At 39.9% G+C, this 22,591-nt stretch overlaps 1 protein-coding gene across 1 annotated transcript in view; it reads right to left on the bottom strand.

Annotated features, from left to right (window-relative positions):
- Cpne8 (copine 8) overlaps positions 1–22,591 on the bottom strand; it is a 161,186-nt gene that overhangs the window by 111,216 nt on the left and 27,379 nt on the right. The window contains exons 2-4 of the mRNA XM_070038777.1: positions 22,330–22,370; positions 20,250–20,296; positions 9,084–9,187 (exon numbers count right to left, since the gene is read on the bottom strand). Coding sequence (XP_069894878.1) covers positions 9,084–9,187; positions 20,250–20,296; positions 22,330–22,370 — 192 coding nt within the window. The remainder of the gene's footprint in view (positions 1–9,083; positions 9,188–20,249; positions 20,297–22,329; positions 22,371–22,591) is intronic.

The following is a 22,591-nucleotide window of genomic DNA, read 5'->3' as shown; positions in this document are numbered from 1 at the left end:
CCAACATACACATGTGAAAATGAATAAATAGTAATAGCCATGAATGGGGGAAGGGGGAGTCAGAAAATTTCCCTATGATGAAATTCATTGATCCTGAGTCTTTTTATTTCTACAATCTGAAGGAGCAATAATACATGAACAAATATCAGTTTTGCTGCTTGAGAAGATGAACATTGATCTTTTCTCTGAAATATATTATCCCAGTGCTTTTCAAATGTATTCAAAATTCCAGAAAAATGAATATCTAGCTAGACACTAACTCATGTAATCCTAACTACGCAGGAGGCTGAGACCTGAGGATTGCAGCCTGAGAGAAAAGCCCATGAGAGCCTTATCTCCAATTAACAAGCAAAAAGCTGGAAGTAGAAATATAACTCAAATGGCAGAGTGCCAGCCTTGTGTAAAAACCTAAGAAATAGAGCCCAGGTCTTGTTAAGCTCCAGTACTGGCGCCCCCCCCCCTCCCCGCTCTCTCTCTCTTCTCTGATATCAATTAAAAGAAACAAGAACTGGTCATAGATTGCTAAATGTGTACATTATAATTCTTACTTAATATCTTAACTGCTACTATTAACGTTGAAAACTAGCTGAAGTAATAAGACAATTTTTCCCTAATTAAAATACTTGTGAAATTTCTGTTTCACACAAAGATAAAATGTGTTTACCTGGGCTCTGGTGTTGACTACTTAGTTCTGAAAATCCATTTATATCATAAAGAGTCTGTGATAACAGCATTTACTGTCACGTTGGTCCCTTGTTTGGAAGTGTGGGTAGAAACGGAAAACGGTGCCAATCAAAACTCCACTTTCTGGCTTTTTGGTTGTTAATCAGAAATAAAAGTCTCAAGGACTTTCCTTCCTCAGGTAGGCTTCAAATCATGAACTTCAGATCTCAGCCTCCTGAGTAGCCAGGATTTCAGGCATCTAGCTCCAAATTCTTTAATAAGAAAATATTTGTACTGGCTCCAATATTTCTCCCCAATCATAGTTCTTGCATGTTCCCAGCTTCCTACCAAAAATCAATTACCTTTTTTTTGCTTGTTTGGCTGGTTGTTTACAAGGCTGAAATCTTCTCTCTCAAGCAAGGAAGTGTCCACAAATCAAAGTATGTCCATCAGTACAGGAAGGGGTGCAAAAGACTGTGCATTCATTGAGTGTACTAACACTGGTCAGAGCAGAACTCACTCCTGAGCCACACAGACTGTTCACTACAAACTGGCTTGAAAACCACTCACTGCTAATACTAACAGGGACGAAGAAAGGACTTTCCTCACACCAGAAAGCTGCACACACTCAATATCTGGAATATGAAATCATCAAAAGCCAACTTCTACACCCCACCTCCAGGTGTTCTCATAGAAAAATCCTTCTTAAGTCTAGACACAAGACACAAGTAGCACAGTGTCTGTCCACCAAGCGTGAGTTCCTGATGTCAAACCCCAGTAATAACCTAAACTATCTTATCCATGCCAAGCTCTGGGGGCTCACGCCTGTAATCCTAGCTAACCAGGAGGCTGAGATCTGAGGATCATGGTTCGAGGTCCATGAGACTTATCTACAATTAACTAGCAAAAAGCCAAAGTGGAGCTATAACTCAAATGACAGAGTGCTATCCTTAAGCCCAAAAGCTCAGAGACAGCACCCAGGCCCTGAGTTCAAACCCCAACACACACACACACACACACACACACACACACACACACACACACACACACACACACACACACACACACACACACACACACACACACACACACACACACACACACACACACACACACACACACACACACAGAGCTCTTATCCGATATTTTTTTCTTTTTTTGCCAGTCATGGGCTTGAACTTAGGGCCTTGAGCTATAACTCAAATGATAGAGTGCTATCCTTAAGCCCAAAAGCTCACAGACAGCACCCAGGCCCTGAGTTCAAACCCCAACACACACACACACACACACACACACACACACACACACACACACACACACACACACAGAGCTCTTATCTGATATTTATCTTTTCTTTTTTTGCCAGTCATAGGCTTGAACTTAGGGCCTTGAACTCAGGGCCTGGGCACTGTCCCTAAGCTTTTTCACCCAAGGCTAGCACTTTGAGCTATGGCTCCAATTCTGGTTTTCTGGTGGCTAATTTAAGGTAAGAGACTCATGGATTTTCCTGTCCTGGCTGGCTTCAAACTGTAATCCTCAAATCTCAGCCTTCCAAGTAGCTAGGATTATAGGTATGAGCCACCAGCACCCAGCTATTCCAGAAAACTTTTAAAGATAACACTAAAATTAGCAAGCCTAATGACATTAGATATAAATCAAAAGATTCATTTCTAGCTATCTCCTTTTTCAAAAAGTAACTTTGAGAAATTATTTTTGGGTTAATAATGATTGGATAGGAAAATGTGGTGTGTTCAGTTCAGTTAAAGAAACACAAATATAAAAAAAAAAATCAAAACACAGATCATAGCAGGGTAGCTCATGCCCATAATATTGTGGGGAGACTGACTGAAAAAAAGATAAATTTCCCAGGAGTCACAAAGACAAAGACATTTGACTCCATTGTTTAAATCTCATTTTTTTTTTGTATAGAAAAAGGGCTTAAAAAGAAGTGCCTAGTGCTATGGCTCACACTTGTAATCCTACGCAGCAGGCAGAGATCTTAGGATTATGGTTCTAAGGCATCCCAGGCATAAAAAAGCCAGTGACACTCCTATTACCAATGAATAAGCAAATGCCAGAGGAGAGGTGTGGCTCAAGTGGCAGAATGCCAGCTTTGAGTAAAAAAAACTAAGGAACTCAGCCTACGTAGGTCCTTAGTTCAAGTACCGACACCAGTACAGTATAGAAGTTTCCCCCTTTCTTTTTTCACATACATATGCTATTAGGACTGTACCCCTCCATTCCCTTTTCCCTTCATCTGTACCCCTTTTCTATTATCACCCCATTCAAACTCCATTTCAGCTTCTTCGTTGAACTGTCTGCTAATTGTTCAAAGAGTTCACTCCATGGTGTTTTACTCCTTACAGAATTTGATTCAGGAAGAATTAAGTTATGTCATTTGCAGGGAAGTAGATAATCTGGAGGAAAAAAAATCACATAGGACAAAGCAAGCCATGCTCAGAAAGACAAAAAGAGTGTCATGATTTCTCTCATATGTGGATCTTGGACCCCAAATATAAGCTTTCGTGTAAACACACAGGCACACGTGTAGATATGCATGATCAAAGCCACTGGAAACCACATGCCTGGCATTCATCCATTGTTTTTGTTATTGATTTTGTGTGTGTGTGCCAATTCTGGGGCCCTTGACCATGTCCCTGAGCTTTTTTTGCTCAAAGCTAATGTTTTACCACTTGTAGCTTTCTTGGGTGGTTAATTGCAGATAAGAATCTTATAGACTTTCCTGCTCAGGCTGGCTTTGATCCACAATCTTCATATCTCAGCCTCCTGTGTAGCTAGGATTGCAGCTGTGAACCACAAGTGCCTGAAAATTAAACCATCTTAGGAGCTTTGGTTTTCATTAAACAGTTAAAAGGGCTCTACCATATGTGTCCTTCCCCCAGCACGCACCACATCACCAATACTGCTTGCTAAAGACATTTCTGCACACCTGGTCTCCCAATAAAAAGTTTGTGTTGGGTGCTAGTGACTCACATTTGTAATCCTAAAATCTCAGAAGGCTAAAATCTAAGAATCATATTTTGAAACCAGCCCAGGCAGGAAAATCCATGAAACTCTTGAATTAAACAGCAAAAAGCCAGAGTGGTAGAGCACTAGCCTTGAGCAAAAAAGTTAAAGGACAGTAGCCAGGCCCTGAAATTAAGCCCCAAGATTGGAAAAAAGGAAAGGTTTGCAACTACTAGAACAACCAAGTATATTTATGACATATCTGTTTATCTAGTACAGAATGCAGTAACTATAGTAAAAAATAAATAAATGCCAAATTATATAGCATGATGACAAAGACCAAGTCTCAAATATGTATACAATCAGACCAAAAATAAAAGAATTTTTAAGATGCAAAACTGACCAACCAATCCTTTTTTAAAAATTGATTGTTATTATACAGGTGATATACAAAAGGTTTACAGTTCAAATCTAGCATGAGAAAGAAAATCTTTAAGACTTTTATCTCCAATTAACCACCAAGCCAGAAATGGAGCTATGGCTGAAGTGATAGAGCACTAGAGCTATGAGGACAAAAACAACCAGGCCTTGAGTTCAAGCCCCAAGACTAGCACCAAAAAAAAAAAAAAAAAGAAAAGAAAGAAAAGAAAAGAAAAAGAAAAGCTTGCTCTTACAGTTTGAAAATATTACAGGAGTTAGTCCAGCAAAGGGAAAAAAATAAAAAGAATATAATGGCCCTGATTTCAAATGTGCTACTTTTGCTAAGAGAACATAACTGTCACTTTCCTTAGAATCTGCAGGTGAGCCCTCTCCAAATGTCTTCAAAGAGCATATAAAAGTAAACCGTTGACTGAATGAACTGAAAAGGCAGTCATAGCAATTTAATTAGATTTCCCAGTAGGCTGTCATTCTTTTTTTTTGGCAATATTGGAGTTCGAACTCAGTGTTCTGAGCTTACAAGACAGGTGTTCTCACTCTTGAGCCATGCCTCCAACCCTTTTTGCTTTAGTTAACTTTCTGATAAGGGCAGCTCTTGGGCCTTGATCCTCTGTACCTTCAGCCTCCAGAATAGCTAGGATCAACAGGCACATCACCATACCAGCTCATCGACTTGAGATGGGGAAAATCTCCTATTAACTTTTGTGCCTGAGCTAACCTTGAACTTCAATCCTCCCTGTCTCTAACTCTTGCACAACTAAATTACAGGTGTGCTCTACCGTGGGGAGCCTGTGTTTCCATTTCAGACATGAGTTTCTTTGAGTATGACTGTAATTTCTAGGAGGTTGAAAAATATACGTGCTTATCAATTTGTATACACCAATTTCTGTTATTTCCTATTTTCTTATCACACTGAGATAAATATTCTTAGAACAAATCCAGCAACGAGTGTCAGGTGAGGAATGGTGAACACAACAGGGACTGGAGCCCAAAGCAGGGGACAAAATGAGATAACAGAGACAGGAAATGAGTAAGTGCAGTCACTCGGCAGGTGGCCGCCATCACGTTGACAGAGGCCAGTCAGCTGATAACAACTAAAACTACCCGAGAAATGGTTTGAAATGTCAGAGCTGAACAAGCTGTGACTGAATTCAGAGAAGTCATAAAGTTTATGACTCCCCTAAGTTGGTTTCAAAGGTTTGGAGCCAGAAGACAATGAACAGCCTTGTTAAAATCATAAAATGTGAATCTGAATACCAATTTATTCACTGAATATGAAAAATACACACACACACACACACACACACACACACACATACACACACACACACAGAGCAAAAGATTTGCATACAACCATGCTTACTCAGGATTGTGTGTACTAGAAACGATAGAACCACCGTCGGGTTTGATAAATTACATTTCTCTTTCCTCCCCATCTTCTTCCCTTTCCCTCCCCCTCTTCTTCCTCCTCCTCTGCTCCTCTTCCTCTTCATTCTCCTCTTCCTCCTCCTCATTCTTTTCCTTCTTTTCTCCTCCTCTTCCTCCTTTTCCTCCTCTTTCTTCTTCTTGTGACATCAATGAGATTTGAACTCAGAATCTGGGCATTGCCCCTGACCATGTTTGCTCAAGGCTGGTGCTCTACCACTTGAGTCACACCTCCACCTCTGGATTTTTTTATGGTTAACTAGAGATAGGAGTTTCGTGGACTTTCCTGTCCAAGCTGGCTTTGAACTATGATCCTCAGATCTCAGGCTACTAAGTAGGTAGGATTACAGGTGTGAGCCACCTGGGCCATCAGGTAAATTACATTTCTTACAAACAATGGAAATGATCTGGCCTTTAAAATGAATGAGGTATGTGCATACTCAGTGACATATAAAAATATGTTAAAATCTTAAGGTACAGAAAAAATGTGCTCATTGTAATTCACATGCAATTTGTACAATTGACGATGCAATGTACACATTGCAATACACATGAATGTATTTTTTTTGTTGTTGTTCCGGTCGTGGGGCCTGAACTCTGGGCCTGGGCGCAGTCCCTCAGCTCTTCAGCTCAAGGCTAGCGCTCTACCACTTGAGCCACAGCGCCACTTCCGGCTTTTTTCTTTTTGCTTATGTGGTGCTGAGGAATTGAACCCAGAGCCTCAGGCATGCAAGGCAAGTGCTCTACCACTGAGCCATCTTCCCAGCCCCCACATGAATGTATTTTTAAGTAATGGTTTCATCACATAACTTGGGAGCACTGTTCTTAAACTTCTGTTCATTAGACAGGTGCTCTACCACTGAGCCATGCCCCCAGTCCTTCCTATGCTGGTTATTTATATACTTTGTGTCAGTTCAGGGCTTGAACTCACGGCCTCACACTCCTATTTGGTTTTTTTGCTCAACATGAGCCATACTTCCACTTCTAGCTTTTGTTCCAGGGGAGGGGGGAGAATTAATACTGGGATTTGAACTTAGGGCTTTAAACTTATTAGGCAAGTGCTGTCATACTTGAGCTATGCCTCCAGCCAACACCCCTCACCCCTTTCTTTTGCTCTAGTTAATTTTCTGCTAAGGTCTTCAGTCTTTGTTCAGCAAAAAGATGAGATGAGAGTCTCACAGATTTTTCTGCCTGGCTGGTTTCAAACCGTGAGCCTCAGATCTCAGCCTCTTAAGTAACTAGGATTATAGATGTGAACCATAGGCACTGGTCTTGTGTTGATTTTTTTGTTGTTGTTGTTGGCTGTGGGTCTTGAACTCTGGGCCTGGGCACTGTCCCTCAGCACTTCAGCTCAAGACTAGTGCTCTACCACTTGAGCCACAGCGCCATTTCCGGTTTTCTAGTGGTTTATTGGAGATAAGAGTCTCACAGACTTTCCTGCCCAGTCTGGCTTTGAACCAAGATCCTCAGATCTCAGGTTATTTTTAAGATAGGCTCTCACTTCTTGCCTAGGTACACTCTTGGACTCTGATCTACCTATTTTAAGTTTCCCATCATAGCTCAGATATCAGGGGTGCACCACAAAACCCAGCTTCTTCAATTGAAATGAAGTCTAGTGAATTTTACAGCCTGAGGTTGGCCTAGAACCAAGTCCTCACAATCTCAGCCTCCCTCCAAGTTAGCATGAGTATGTCCAGCAACTGAGTTGAGAAGGTGTTGCACAAACTTTTCTGCCCTGATTGGCCATTCTCATCCTCCCAAGTAGTTAGAATTACAGGCATGGGCAATAAGCACCAGAGATAACAGGGAATTTTCACCTTTTCAATGTCTTTAAGCTTATAAGTGTTTATTAACTTTACATGACAGGAAATAATGCAGACGAATGAATGAGAACAAAAGAGAGAGAGGGAAACAAGGAACGAGAAGAAAAATTCACGTAACGTTGGTTTTTTTCAGATAAATTTAAATCTGACTAAAGGAAATACAGGTGCAGTAGACAAATATTACCTCACTTAGCAACTTGAAGAACATGTTGGTTAAATAAAGAGATCTGAGGATTGTGCAGTTCAAAGCAAGTCCAGGCATGCAAAGCCTTAAGACTCAATCTCCAATTAACTAGCATCAGGCCAGACTAGAGGTGTGGTTCAAGTGGTAAAATTCCAGTCATGAGCAAAAAAGCTGAGATCAAGCCCCAGTACTAGAAAATTCAATAAATAAATAAAAGAAGACCAAAAGATGAAAGCATAAAAGCATGCTGTAGTTGTTTGTGAACAGTCACAAAGCCATTTGAGAAAGACTGTTTCTTTATTTTGAAATCTAGGATAACGTATGTTATGATTGCCTGAACAAAACAAGACTCTTGTCTGTTTTCAATAACAACACAATGGGCAGACCCCCAGAACACGCAGGGTGAGTTGTCACACTCTGTTCCACGTTTGCTTTTCATAAGCTTGATTTTCATTCTTTGCAAAGGAATTTTTTTGGGGGGGGTCCGGTCGTGGGGCCTGACCTCTGGGCCTGGGCGCTGTCCCTCAGCTCTTCAGCTCAATGCTAGCGCTCTACCACTTGAGCCACAGCGCCACTTCCGGCTTTTTTCTTTTTGCTTATGTGGTGCTGAGGAATCAAACCCAGGGCCTCAGGCATGCAAGGCAAGCGCTCTACCACTGAGCCACCTTCCCAGCCCTGCAAAGGAATTTCTAAGAAATAAAAAACAAGATGAACCTAATACATTTTGTCTGATAAAAATAGTGATTACTCAGCGAGCACTCATCTTACCTGGCTGTAATCTCGGCTACTCTGGAGGCAGGAGGATTGAGATTTTGAGGCCAGTTAGCAAGATACAGCCTCAAAAACAAAATACAAAACAGCTGAGGGGTCTAGTTCAAGTGGAGGAACACAGTACACACAAGGACCAGGGTTCAATCTCCAGTATCACACAACAAAGCAAGCAAGCAAACAAATAAATAAAATACTAAAGATAAATAACCAGCTTCCTCAAAAGAACAGGACTGTTAAAACATGCCTCTTACACAGAAGCACTGGAGGTTATCTTACTGTATAAATATTAAAGGAAAATAAAACAATTCACAATAAAAGACTTCCTTGCATTCGGTGGTAAATTGGAGCTTTCTGCAGTAAGATAGTGATAACTTTTGTTATTAGAAAGGTGTTTATAGAGTTGGGGGGGGGGGAGGGCTGAGTGGTAGAGTACTGGCCAGCATGTGTGAGAGAGTCCCTAGCTCCACACACAGAAAGAGAAAGAGAGAAATCCAGGCACCAGTGGTATAATCCAGAATTGGTGAGATCACAGTTCAATGCCAGAGTAGGAGAGAAAAAACTGTTTAAGAGACCTCATGTCAAGGACCTGAGCTAGATAGAACATGCCTGTTGTTCCAGTTACCAGAAAGCCTAATGCAGGTGTGTCACACCCGACATGCCCTGGGTCAGGAAGAGAGAACCCCATCTCTTTCTTGCCAATGTGACTCAGTATTCAATGTAACAACAACAACAACAAAAGGGGTAACCACAGGACCTAGACTTAAACACTAATAAAACTAAGTTCTAACATGGCAAATTTGAGTACAACTTACAAGTCAAAACGAAGGTTCTCTCTTTCTTCAAAAAAGTAGTCCAGAATAAATTTTCTTACAAAGTCAGGATTTAAAGTATTATCAATCACTTCAGTTCTTCCAAACTGTTGAGAGACAAGAGAGAGGTTGAAATTAAGACTTTTTATGGTTATTATAAATTTAAAGTGTCTTTAAAATATACTCATATATTTCCTAATGATTTGATCAAGTGAAAACTTCAAGAAGAGCCTCCAGAGATCTGATCCCTGTTTCTATTTTTTTTCTTGTCAGTCGTAGGACTTGAACTCGGGGCCTGGGTTCTGTCCCTAAGCTTTTTCACTCAAGGTTAACACTCTATCACCTTGAGCCACAGCTCCATTTCCCAGCTTTTTTCGAGAAGTTTCACAGACCTTTCTACCTGGGCTGGCTTTGAACAGCAATCCTCAGATCTCAGCCCCTTGAGTAGCTAGGATTCCAGGTGTGAACCACTGGCACCTGCTTTCCAAAAATCTTTTTGTCCTTGGCTTGGATTCTTCACCAACTGCCAGGAACCCAAATGTGGGGAATTTAGTCTCAGGTCCGAATAATATTATACAATCAGGCACCTATCTTATCAGAGAACCAACGTTTATTAAAAGTCCAAGGAAAATATTCTCTCTTTAATAAGAAAAGTGATGAATCATGCTAATCTGTTAAATGTAAAGGTCAGAAATTTTTTAAATTTCATTAATAAAACAAAGGTCCAAAATATTATCGACAAAGGATTTGCTAGAACTACTGCCACATAGTTGCTTCCTTCCAGAGGCATAACTTGCAAAACTTAATGCTACTAGACAATCTCTTATATCATGGACCAATAAAACACACACATAAATTAACTAACTAATTAATTAACTAATTAAAGATTGGTCCAGTTATCTGTTACATTAATTAACTAATTAGTTTAGTTAATTAATGTAACAGATAACTGGACCAATCTTTCGACACTAATAACCACTTATTTTGGCCAATAAGAAATGTAGCGTGTCTCATGTGGTAGAGTGCCAGCCAATGAGCAAAAACATCAGGTAGCAAGTTTGAGTTCCCCATCCAAGAAAAATAAATAAATGTAACTATTATAAATAATAACAGCCACCCTTTTAGTAAGTATATCCACTTTCCTATATTACTTTGAATCTTTATTCTAACATTACTATAAGATAAATAACGCTAAATTTTATTTTTCTAGGTAAGAATTCTGGGGCAGAGGGCCCTTCTTTCCTTCCTTCCTTTCATGCTAGTCCTAGGTCTTGAACTCAGGGCCTGGAGGCTATTCCTAAGCTTTTTTTTTTTCTTAAGGCTGGTGCTCTAAGACTTGGGCCAGAGCTCCGTGACTAGAGTCATTTGGACATGTCTTCTGACACTTGGCTCCAAAATTGCTTCTGGGGACAGGGCAAGTATCCTTCATGTTGCTAAATAACAGTGGTCTTTATTCCTCTCTAGGCCACTCAGAAGGGAAAAAGAATCAATAGTGATGCATAGTATATTTCTGTACAGGTACTGGGATTGTACAGGTACTCAGGACTTATACACTTATTCAGCTGGTGCTCTATCACTTGAGCCACACCTCCAGATCGGCTTTTGGCTAGTGATAGAATTTCAAGGGCTTTCCTATCCTGGATGACTTCAACCATGATCCCCAAAGGGTTCCACCTCCTGAGTAGCTAGTATTACAGGCATGTGCTATAAGAGCCAAGCTATAATTTGAATTTTGTTTAACTCTCTATACATACTCCCGTACAAATAAAAAATATAAGGTATGTCAGAATGTGGTAGGTTTGTTCTAATTATTTCCTAATTTGTTATGCATTTATGAATTTTCTTAATTCCTGGCAATAAGTAGCTTTTACTTGAAGAAGTGTTCCCTTTTTAAGTTCATTGTATTATGGCCCCGCACAGCTACCCAGTGTCACAGTCCACTGAGCCGAAGCAGAAGAGGTTCAGCGCAAATGCCCCCTCCAAAACTGCCCACCTCTTGAATTCAGAGATTATATTATTGACTATGTATGCTTAGCTTTAGTGATAAGCGAAACACAATTCCCAGTCAAGAGAAATAAATAATCTTTATAAAACAGACATACTATTAAGACAGATTATTAAACTATATTAAATCAATAAAGCTCAGTTTAGGATTATAGACATCTAGCCAACACAGAACATTACACACACACACACACACACACACACACACACACACATACACACACAATGAATATACTTGCTCCTCCACAGAAATTTGATGGCTCAGCTTTTCTGTCCAATAGTCTTCTCCGCCTCCACAAATCAACAATCTGCAATTCACCTATTTTTAAGATGACAAGCTGACAATGTGAAGACTTTACTTTGATCTTACATGATGAGAGATCAATGCTGTGCTCCTAGAGATGGAAATACACACACACACACACACACACACACACACACACACAGACTGATTTACTTCCAGTTTTGTTGTTTAACATGATGTCGAGAGACTTTTTTCATATTCTTAGTTAAGACATGAGGCACTTTCATTTGATTTTTAGAATTGTGCCTATTTTTGAGAATTTACTGAAAGCACTAACCATCAAAAAATGTATCAGTGCTTCATTATCTCTAAGGATTACCTATCAAATGTAGAAAAGTCTAAACTCCTTCAACTTTTGTGAATCACAGTATTTTATTTTTACAGTTAGAGGCAGAATCCTTTTGGGATTCTTTTTTAAAAAATTTATTTTCTTATAAAGGTGCTGTACAGAGAGGTTACAGTTACATCAGTAAGGTAATGAGTACATTTCTTTTTTAAATTTTATATATATTTTATTGTAAAGATACTGTACAGTTACATCAGTAAGGTAATGAGTACATTTCCTATTGAGCATTGTTACCCTCTCCTTTGTTTTTCCCGTCACCCCTCCCCCAAGCTCCTCCCTCCCCCCTCCCAAGTTGTAAAGTTTGTTTTCAACATAGTGTCTTGTACATCTCATTGTTACAATGGGTCAAACTGTATCCTTGTTTCAGCATTTTGTTATTTCTCTTCCCCTCCCCAAATCAGAAAAATGTATATACAAGATGCAGGGCACCCAAATCAAATACAGTGAAAACAGGGGTTATACCATGGGGAAAAACATACAAAAGAACAAAAAATCACATAGTACAGAGACAAAGAAAAAACCCTCTGTATCCCTATCTTGGGGTTCATTTTGCTTAGCATCATTTTATATGGTCATATGTACACACCTTTTGACCTTTTCTGCTTGTCTAGTAACATTATCATAGACGTATACTTATTATTTTGCAAAAAAGGGAAGCCATGGGACCTATGTTTCTTTGGGCCTGGCTTACTTCATTTAATTTAATTTTTTTCAAGCCTTTCCATTTCCTAACAAATGGGGCAGTGTCATTCTTTCTGATGGAGGCACAGAATTCCATTGTGTGTGTGTGTGTGTGTGTGTGTGTGTGTGTGCGCGCACACACACACACACACATATATCACATTTTCTTGATCCATTCATCTACTGAGAGGCATCTGGGTTGGTTCCATATCTTAGCTATGGTGAATAATGCTGTAATAAACACAATTGTGCTGGTAGCTTTAATATGGCCTTGTTTGTGATCGTTTGGGTAAATGCCCAAAAGCGGGACTGCTGGGTCATAGGGGAGCTCTATGTGCAATCTTTTGAGGAATCTCCATACTGCTTTCCAAAGTGGTTGAACAAGTTTACACTCCCACCAACAATGCAGTAGGGTTCCCTTCTGGCCACATTCCCACCAGCATCAGTTGTTATTAGATTTCTTGACAATATCCATTCTAACTGGGGTGAGGTGGAATCTCAATGTTGTTTTGATTTGCATTTCTTTTATGGCTAGAGAGGTTGAGCATTTCTTTATGTGTCTATTGGCCATTCTTCTTTCCTCTTCAGAGAAGTTTCTCTTTAAATCTTTAGCCCACTTTTTAATGGGGCAGTTGTTTCTTTGAGGATTTGTTATTGGAGGATCACAGTATTTTAAAACTCTAGGCTAAAGATTATATTAACTCTGGGAAGTTAAATCACATTCTTAAAATTTTACAAGATTTTAAAGCATTGCTTTTCATACATCATGGCTAACTACCTATTAGTGCTATATTTTACTTTCATAAGTAAAAACATACCTACAGACTCAATTCACTAAGGTGGCTTCCTTATCAGCAACCCATTCGATTGTCATTTATAAAAGATAAAATACTTGTAATTAATTTTGAAGTGCTATGGATTTTCCCCAGAATAAAAAATCATGACAATGGGATGGAATCTTTCTTTTTTGTTCTGGTACTGTGGCTTGAAATCAGGGCTGCATTCTTGCTGTCCTTTAGCTTTTTCACTCAAGGCTTGCACTCTACCACTGAGTCACAACTCCACTTCCAACTTGTTGACATAAAGAGACTATTTGGGACATAAAGAGACTCCAGGACTTTTCTGCCCAGGCTGGTTTCAAACTGTAATCCTCAAATCTCAGCCTCCTGAGTAGTTTAAGACTACAGAAGTGAGCCACTAGCACCCAGCTAGAGTCTTTAAGAGATGAGGTCTAGTAAAAGAAAACAAGGTGAGGGCAGGGATTCCTTATGAATGGTGTTACTGCTGTCTCTTGGGAGTGGGTCAGGTCTGAAAAGAACAAATCCACTCCCATGAGACAGGTGAGTGTGACTCTTCCTTTCTCCCTCCTGCACATGGCCAGGTTCCCATTTCTACTTCTTCATCAAGCTGCAATGGCAGCCCAAAGTCCTGAGTTCAAATCCTCATACTGGAATCCATCCATCCATCCATCCACCCATCCATCCATCCATCCATCCATCCATACATACATACATACATACATACATCTATCAGCCAATCAATCACCCATCTATCCATCAATCATCCATCCATCTATCCATCAACCAATCAAAAGATGGCAGTCTTCTCCAGCACATTGGCGTTCTGATAGATTAAAATCTAGAACCCCCCCAAAAAAAAGTTCACACAGTAAATTTTTGTGCTAAGCGCAATAAAAACACGATGGAGCAGAAAAACACACTATCAGATTACACTGAATCATAACACTCCACCCTTTTTGACCTACAAAAACAAAAAACCAAAACAAAAACCCCATTTGGTTGACTCTAATAGCATTAGCCTTCTTGATGCAAGCTGTACCATCCATCAGTGAACTCTCAGATTGCATTAGTGTTCTAGCAGCTGGGAAACATCACTGCTGCAGATTAGGTTTGAGGCCAAATAAATCCCATAGGTCATTGCTCCATCAACTGCTGAGCTGGTATGAGGAATTTTAGAACATTTTATCATGTGGACATTCACTTACCCACCACTTGCTAGTTTTCTTTTATTCTTCCACAAGTGTTTCATTCCTCAAAATCCCAATGTTTCCTTAATTGCACAGTCTGACTATGTGCCAGCTTCTCCCATCAGTGGTTCACATTTAAGCATCACAATCAAAGTATAAGCTAGAATTATAACAGCCATTCTTCATATCACAGATGGGGAGAGAGTCATGGAGAGGGTGCCTTTAACCATGACATGATCCTAGATTTCAAAATAAGGACACTTTCTCAAATTGTTTGGTGGAAATTAAAAACTACAGGATGTTTTTTTTTAACTCTCGCTTCCTTTTTGTTTTTCTTTTTTGCCGATACTAGTGCTTAAACTCAGATCCTCTTCTTCCCGTTCAACTTTTTTTCATACAGCTGGAACTCTACACCCAAGCCATGCCACCTAGTCTGACTTTATGCTAGTTAATCAGAGATGGCGTCTCAAGAATTTGTCTGTTGGGGCTGGATTTGAACTTAACAATTCTCTGATCTCAGCCTCCTGAGTAGCCAGAATTACAGGCAGGAGCCACCAGCATCCAACCCAGCAAGTCCATCAAGTTGCTAAGACAATGTCTGTCTACTGTACCTTTACTTCCTTTCCATTTCTCTAGAACATTCTCTTATTCTTTAACTTTTTAAACTATCTGAAACTCCTGTTACAATTGCCTTCTAATTGGTGCTATCTGTGGCTTGAAATATTTACAGCAAAGCTCCTGCTTAGAAACTTAATTCCCTGATTCAACAATGTTAAGAGATGGGTGTTTTAAGAGACTAACTGTGCTCTTATTACTATATTAATGACATTACTGAGGGAATGGGTTCTCTGTAGAAGGAGCGGGTTACTTTGATACAGATGAGACCGTGAGTTCTGATCTTTGCTTCCCTGTGACAGCACCCCTTCACCTCTCTGACTTCTAGCACTTCAAGATACAACATAAAGACTCCCATGAGACAGGGGTCACTGAGCTTTGATATTGGACTCCTCAGCTTTCATAAATGGGAGAAATTTTTAAAAAAATAAGCTTCTCAGCCAAGCATCAGTGGCTTATGCCTGTCATCCTAGCTACTCTGGAGACTGAGATCTAAGGATCGTAGTTCAAAGCCAGCCCATGCAGGAAAGTCCATGAGCCTCTTATCTCCAATTAACCACCAGAAAACCAGAAGTGGTGCTATGGTAGAATGCTAGCCTTGAGCCAAAGAGCTTAGGGGCTGTGCTCAAGGCCCTGAGTTCAAGTCCTAGTACTGGCACAAAAATAAATAAATATAAATAAACTTTCCAGAACACAGTAGTTCTATAGACAGTAAACACAAACAGTTGACAAAAAGTGGTATTTTTCCATTTTCCTCTATCACATTCTGCACAATTTTGGCTCCTATTTCTTAGCACTTCCACCAACTTTGTATTGCTTACATATCATCTTTAGTTATTTATTCATTCATTCATCTGTTTGTTTATATTTAGTTACTTATTTATTGGGCCAGTCCTGGGGTTTGAACTGAGGGGCTGAGCACTATACAGATGTGAGCCACAGGTACCTGGCTCACATCCTCTTTGGCTAGGATTTCCATTGGCTAGTATTTTCTGCTCCTTCAAAGAACAAGCGTCAGCATAAGTATTCTGTTCGCTCAGTGTTTTATTTTAAGGGCATGCTACTTTTTTAATAATTGGCTTCTTATTTATCTTTCACTCTGAATCAAGTTTAAGGTGTTCCATTTATAAAAGCAGAATGTCCTGGCTGGGAACAGATGAGAGTTTTGTCTAGGGTAGTTTAGCAGCAGGAGCCTGGAGCCTGACAATCTAGTTTGAAACCTATCGTGTCAATCATGATGGAACAACTTCACTCAAATGACTTAACCTACCCACACTTCTGACTCTGTGTGTATAACATGGATTGTACCAACACACATTCCACAGCTTGCTGCAACACAAGGAAGACAGAAGGGCTTGAGATAGTAGACAGACATTACTGTTATGACAGAACTTAGAGATGGCATAAGAAATTTCCTTTTTTTGTTGTTGTTGGTGATGGGGCTTGAACTCAGGGCCTGGGCGCTGTCCCTGGGCTTTTTCTTTCAAGGCTAATACTCTACCACTTTGAGCCACAGTGCCACTTCTGGCTTTCTGGTGTTTAATTGAAGCTAAGAGTCTCAGACTTTCCTACCTAGGCTAGCTTTGAACTGTGATCCTCAGATCTCAGCCTCTTAAGGAGCTAGGATTACAGGAGTGAGCCACCAATGCCCCACTTTACAGAAGAAGTTGCTAATTCACTGCTTAAGCTCTTGGAAAGGATGAGATTTTTTAAGCAAGGGAGATTTTTAAACTAAAATAATCACTTAGCACCCAATAAGAATAAACTCTCAGCCAAGCACCTAACTGCTCAAGAAGCTGAGATCTAAAGATTAAGATTTGAAGCCATCTTGGGCAATTAAGCACCAAAATTAACACCAAAAGAATTATTTTTAAATGCTGAAAGTGGAGTTATGGTTCAAGTGGTAGAATGCTAGGCTTGAGCAAAAAAAAAAAGCTCAGGGACAGTGCCCAGGCCCGGAGTTCAGCGCACGCGCGCGCAAACACAAACACACACACACACACACACACACACACACACACACACACACACACACACACACACACACACACACACACACACACACACACACACACACACACACACACACACACACACAGTGAGGGCTGGGAAAAGGTCTTTAGACCATTGGGAGCATGCCCTTGCAAGGGATTGTGGGACTATAGCACTCATATGAGAGGTCACATGGGCTGCAGTCACAGGGGTGCCCCATCCTTTGGGACTCCAGTTCCTACCAGTATCCTCTAGATAGCAGATGTTGTGATCTAAGATTTAATATGTGCCAGGCTGGGTTCCACTGTTACCCATGATTCTATCTTTTTCAATTCCTCCTTCAGGAACAGTAAGGTTGACCCATGCTTGTCCTACCATTGTATTGAGGTCACTGGATGTGACAACCCCTGAGACCCTTGGGGAAAGCAAAGATAGGTTGTGGAGCCTGTATCCTCCTCTGAGAAAGATGACATAAAACCTCTGAGAGAGCAAAGGCCTTGATCACTCTAGAGCAGGGAACAAGTGCACCTTCCCTTGGATGGTGATGTGGGCACATGACTCGACCTGATGCCAGAGGAGCCAAGAATCACCAAAAGGACTATAACAGAGCGAGCCTCATAAGCCTACAGTAGAGTTACCAATTTCCAAGTTCCACTTCTTTTTCTCTTACATGGAGAAATCAGTATTCCTCTTCCTCTTTTCCTTCTTCTCCTCCTCTCCCTTTTTTCTCTTCCTCCTCCTCCTCTTCTCCCTCATCCTCTTCCTCCTCCTCTTCCTTTCCCCACTCTACCTTCCTCTCCTGCCCCATGGCTGGAAAGCAGGTGAGTAAGACATCTGATGACATGAGCAAGCCCTCATTATCAGGAATCTGGGTTGGGGGTTATACCATCCTGCCACTAGCAAAAAGGCATTGCCTCCATTTCCCCTGGCATCTTACTTTCAAATAAACTTTGCCTCTCCACACTTTTCCTGCCTCATAATTCTTTTTTTGAGGTCCGGTCATGGGGCCTGAACTCTGGGCCTGGGTGCTGTCCTTCAGCTCTTCAGCTCAAGGCTAGTGCTCTACCACTTGAGCCAAAGCACCACTTCCGGCTTTTTTTTTTCTGCTTATGTGGTGCTGAGGAATCGAGCCCAGGGCCTCAGTCATGCAAGGCAAGCGCTCTACCACTGAGCCACCTTCCCAACCCCTCCTGCCTCATAATTCTGTATCTGGTGGAACTCCTCTTACAGACAGTCTGTACATCTTGCCTCCTGTCATAAAAGCTCTCAACTTCTTAGCCTATAGCCCTGCAACCTTTCCTTCCATTCTGTCACATTGAGACGACGAACCCGAACTCTACACAATCACAGAACCTTAGAAGCATGCAACTTTCTGTGTGATATTTTTCCCCCATGGGCTCACAGCTGAGCTTTCCTTGCATCACGGAGGAATCTTTGAACTTGGCCTTTTGAGCAATGAAGGTTCAGAGATTCTATGATGCTTAGGGATAGTCGGAACATATTTGCATAGTATGATGGTATGAAGCTTTGGGTTGACAGGCACAGAAATGCTGTAAGTTGGTTTCTTCCCAGGGCTGTTCTCCTTGGCAACACTCTTGGGAGTGGTGGAAATTTAATTTAAAAGATGAAGCCTAGTGGGAGTGTTTTAGGTCATTGGTTGGTGGGGGAGGGGAGATGCCTTAGAAGAAGACTGTTGGGTCACAGCCCCTCCCAAAATCTCTATTACTTCCTGGTGATGAGTTGAGGTATTTTTCAACACTATATATTCCCACTATAATGTGTTCCCTCACCAGAACCAACAGGGCCCACCAGTCAGAGATTATGCTGCTAAAATTGTGTACATAAATCCTATTAGGCCAACCAACAAATCCATAGAAGAAACTCGAGCTGAGTTATATACCGAATGTCATTCATGACCAAGAGATTTAATTTTGGAGACTTTTCCCCTCCATTTTTGAGAATAGATTACAATGATCTAGTCTTAGCCTCTCTCTCAGAATTAAGACACATTGCTAAAATAGCTAGCGCAAAGCAATCTGTGTCAGCTAATAGCACATAGCTCTCACTAGGGAAATGTAACCAGAAACTGTAACCTCATTTAACAATGTACTGCCTTCATGAGACAGAACCCACAACGCTGGGCAGATGGAAATGCCATTAATTGTAAAACACTTCATCACTTCCCAGATCATGCTTCCACGTGTACGTGGAGATAGTCCAGAAAAAAATAATTAAAGTTATATTTCAGCCTCTTCACCATGTGTTCATTAAATAATGAGTATTTATGTTAGGAAACTGAGCTTCTGTTTTATTTCCAAACAATTTTCTTCCTGAGGAAATAAAAATAAAAATAAACCAGGTAAGATTTGATATAGAACACCCACTTACAGCCCTTCTGTGCACGATTTTTATCAAAAATCAACAGTTGACCTCTAAAAATGAGACTGGGACCACGGAATTCAATTCTATGAGGCATCATGTCAAATCCTGTCAAACAGATTCAAATCTATTAAATTTCACTCTGGCTGAGTCAAGTCTCAAGTCTAGAATACTTCAGATGAAACTCATGAATAAGTCAAATATTCATAAGGCATCATTGTGTGTCCTCCAAACAAAACTCAAAGATAACTTTCACAAAATGACCAAAAAAAAAAAAAAACTGAATACGTTTAAAAAAGAAAAAAAAAGATTTCAACATAAATTTGGAAAGGAAGGGTGGGTGAATGGGGTCATAAATCTCAATGTACACATATGAAAATGGAAGGAGGTAATGAGGGGATGGTTGGGAGTGGGAGAGATGGGAGAAAATGCTAGAAAAGGTGCAACTGATCAAGATGCACTTTACTCACAGGTCAACCTGTTAATTGAGACTGCTTTGTACAACTACTTAAAGATAATAATGAATTAAATAATAAAAATTTAAAAAGAAAAAGCCCTAACTATATAAAGGAGTGTTTCATCTCAAGTCATAACAGCATCAAGATCATTTAATTTTATTTATTTATTTATTTATTTTTGGCCAGTCGTGGGGCTTGAACTCTGGGCCTGGGCACGTGTCCCTCAGCTCTTCAGCTCAAGGCTAGCACTCTACCACTTGAGCCACAGCACCACTTCTGACTTGTTCTGCTTATGTGGTGCTGAGGGAATCGAACCCAGGGCCTCGTGCATGCGAGGCAAGCACTTTACCGCTGAGCCACCTTCCCAGCCCCTCATTTAATTGTTACAGCTTTTTTACCTTACCTCTCTCCATTCCTTATTTCCAACTCCTTGAATGTATAAGACACAAACTACAAAAGGTAAAAGAAGAAAATACATATATATAAATAACTCTTCTAAACATCAAATGTAAATGTATACAATTTCTATTTCAAATGTCCAAAGGCTACATCAAAATTAAATGTGCAATACCCTTTACCAAAAAAACTGTCATGAAATAGTCATTTTTAAAAAATTACTTTAAAGAAGCAGAAAATAAATATTTGAAGTAAATCATGCACATAGAGAATACTGTATTTCCTTAGTCTTCATATTACATTACAGATATAGATAACTTTTTAAATCATCTTTTAACAATTTGATGTATTTCAGTGTGTAGGTAGATATGTCTATTAAAATATCTTTCTGAACTCTTCCTAAGATACTTAAAGTGTTCAAAACCAACACAAAAGGGACAATCTGGAGCAAACATTATTCTAATAGTTATACTACCTACCCTCAATGTTTGTAAATGGGCAAGGACTCCTACAAACAACCCATGAATTGTGCCTGCAATCCTAGCTAATCATGAGGCTGAAATATGGAAGATTTTAGGTTGAAGCCAGGCTGCAGAAAAGTTCTCAAGATTCTATCTCCAATTAATCAGCTAAAAAGAGCAGGAGGCATGGTCAAAGCAGTAAAGCATGTCCCACTAAGCATGAAGCCCTAAGTTCAAAATGCAGTATGGAAAGGAGGAAGGGAAGAAGGGAGGGAGGTAAGGAGGCAGGGAAGGGAAAGAGAAGAGAGAAAGAAAAAGGAAAATAAAGAAAAGAGAGAGAGAGAGATCTCACAAATCAAGAAAGCAAGTCTATGAGAGGGAGATTCTCAAATTTTACATAAAGATTTAAGGATTAAAAATTATCAAATAAACCTCAAGAGTTTTTAACCCACCAAATGCTGTTTCTTTTCCTAACTAATAACCTTAACAATCTTCTAGAATCTGACAATGATTTTTACTCTGTAATGAAATCATATTCGTAGGAACACAGAACTGTTGGACATCAACTACCAAATTTTTGGAGATTTGGAATTAATTTATACGATTAATTAGTTTATACTTTAATGATGTATCCTTAATTCTGTTGCTTTCTCATGCAAATTACCCTTTTCATTTTACAAGTTATTCCCAATTTCCAATATCCCTGAGAATCAAAAAAATTCAGTTCATACTAGAAGGTAGGCATGTGCCTTTATATACTATTTTTATGCTTTTACTGTGCATTGATTACCATCGCTATTATTTTGAGGATGCTAGGGTTAGAACTCAAAGCTGTGTACTTGTTAGGCTGGTGCTCTACCACTTGAGCCATTCCTCCAGCAGAATATTTGCTGACCACTATTTTTATGTGCTGGTACTGGGGCTTGAACTCAGGTCTCATGCTCTGGCTTAGTTTTGCGCTCAAAGCTGGTTCTCTATCATTTGAGCCACACCTCCACTTCCAGCTTTTTTGCTGGATAAGAGTTTTTCAGATTTGTCTGTATGGGCTGGCTTCCAACTATGATCCTCAGATCTTGATCTCTTTCATAACTACGATAGTAGACATAAAAGTCACTGAGGCTTAGATGCTGATTATTTTTGAGATTAGGTCTTTGGAACTTTTCTACCCAGGCTGGCCTCAAACTGTGATCCTCTCAGTATCACTATTTAGGATAACAGGTGTGAGCCATGGGTGCCAGCTTACTTCTATTTTTTTTTAATGACTAAATTTGAAGTGCCTCAATCACTCCAAATTATGACCCATGGCAATTATTTTTAAATAACATTTCTATTCTATGCCTATATCATGAGGCTGTGATTTCATAAAACCTGCCCCTACATTACAGTCATTTGCATTTTCATCCCAATCTCAAAGTGACAAGTGGCTTCCTCTTTAGTTACAGTCCTGACCAGTTAGAAAGGCCAGGAGGAACTGAGACTCCCCCTACCCTACCCACCCCACCTGCTCTGATTTCCTAGGATTTAAAACAAATGCATAGGAAACACTGATGATCTTCCTACAATTTTTGCCAAATCAAGTAAGCAAAACAAGTAGATTGTTTCAAAAAGCAAATCATATACACTTACTTGGATCAGATTTAGAAAATGTATCTCTGTCAAGAAGATTTCTGTTGAATAACACAAAACAAAACAAAAAACACTGTTAGATCTGGTAGAAAACCAAAATATTTATCTATGTATATAAATGCTGTGATATAAATCCATAAAAATACATACACATACATGTCCATGAACATACGCACAGCTAACTAATTTTTTTTTAAATTGCTAACAGTAGATCTGTTCTGATTCATTAGACCACAAGAAACTGGGTGGGACAGGCATGAAT

The sequence above is a fragment of the Dipodomys merriami genome, unplaced genomic scaffold (genome assembly GCF_024711535.1).
Source record: "Dipodomys merriami isolate MVZ:Mamm:240054 unplaced genomic scaffold, mDipMer1.0.p SCAF_10, whole genome shotgun sequence".
Taxonomy (NCBI): domain Eukaryota; kingdom Metazoa; phylum Chordata; class Mammalia; order Rodentia; family Heteromyidae; genus Dipodomys; species Dipodomys merriami.
Note: the sequence above shows the minus strand (reverse complement) of the source record. Positions and strands in the feature narration are given on the sequence as shown.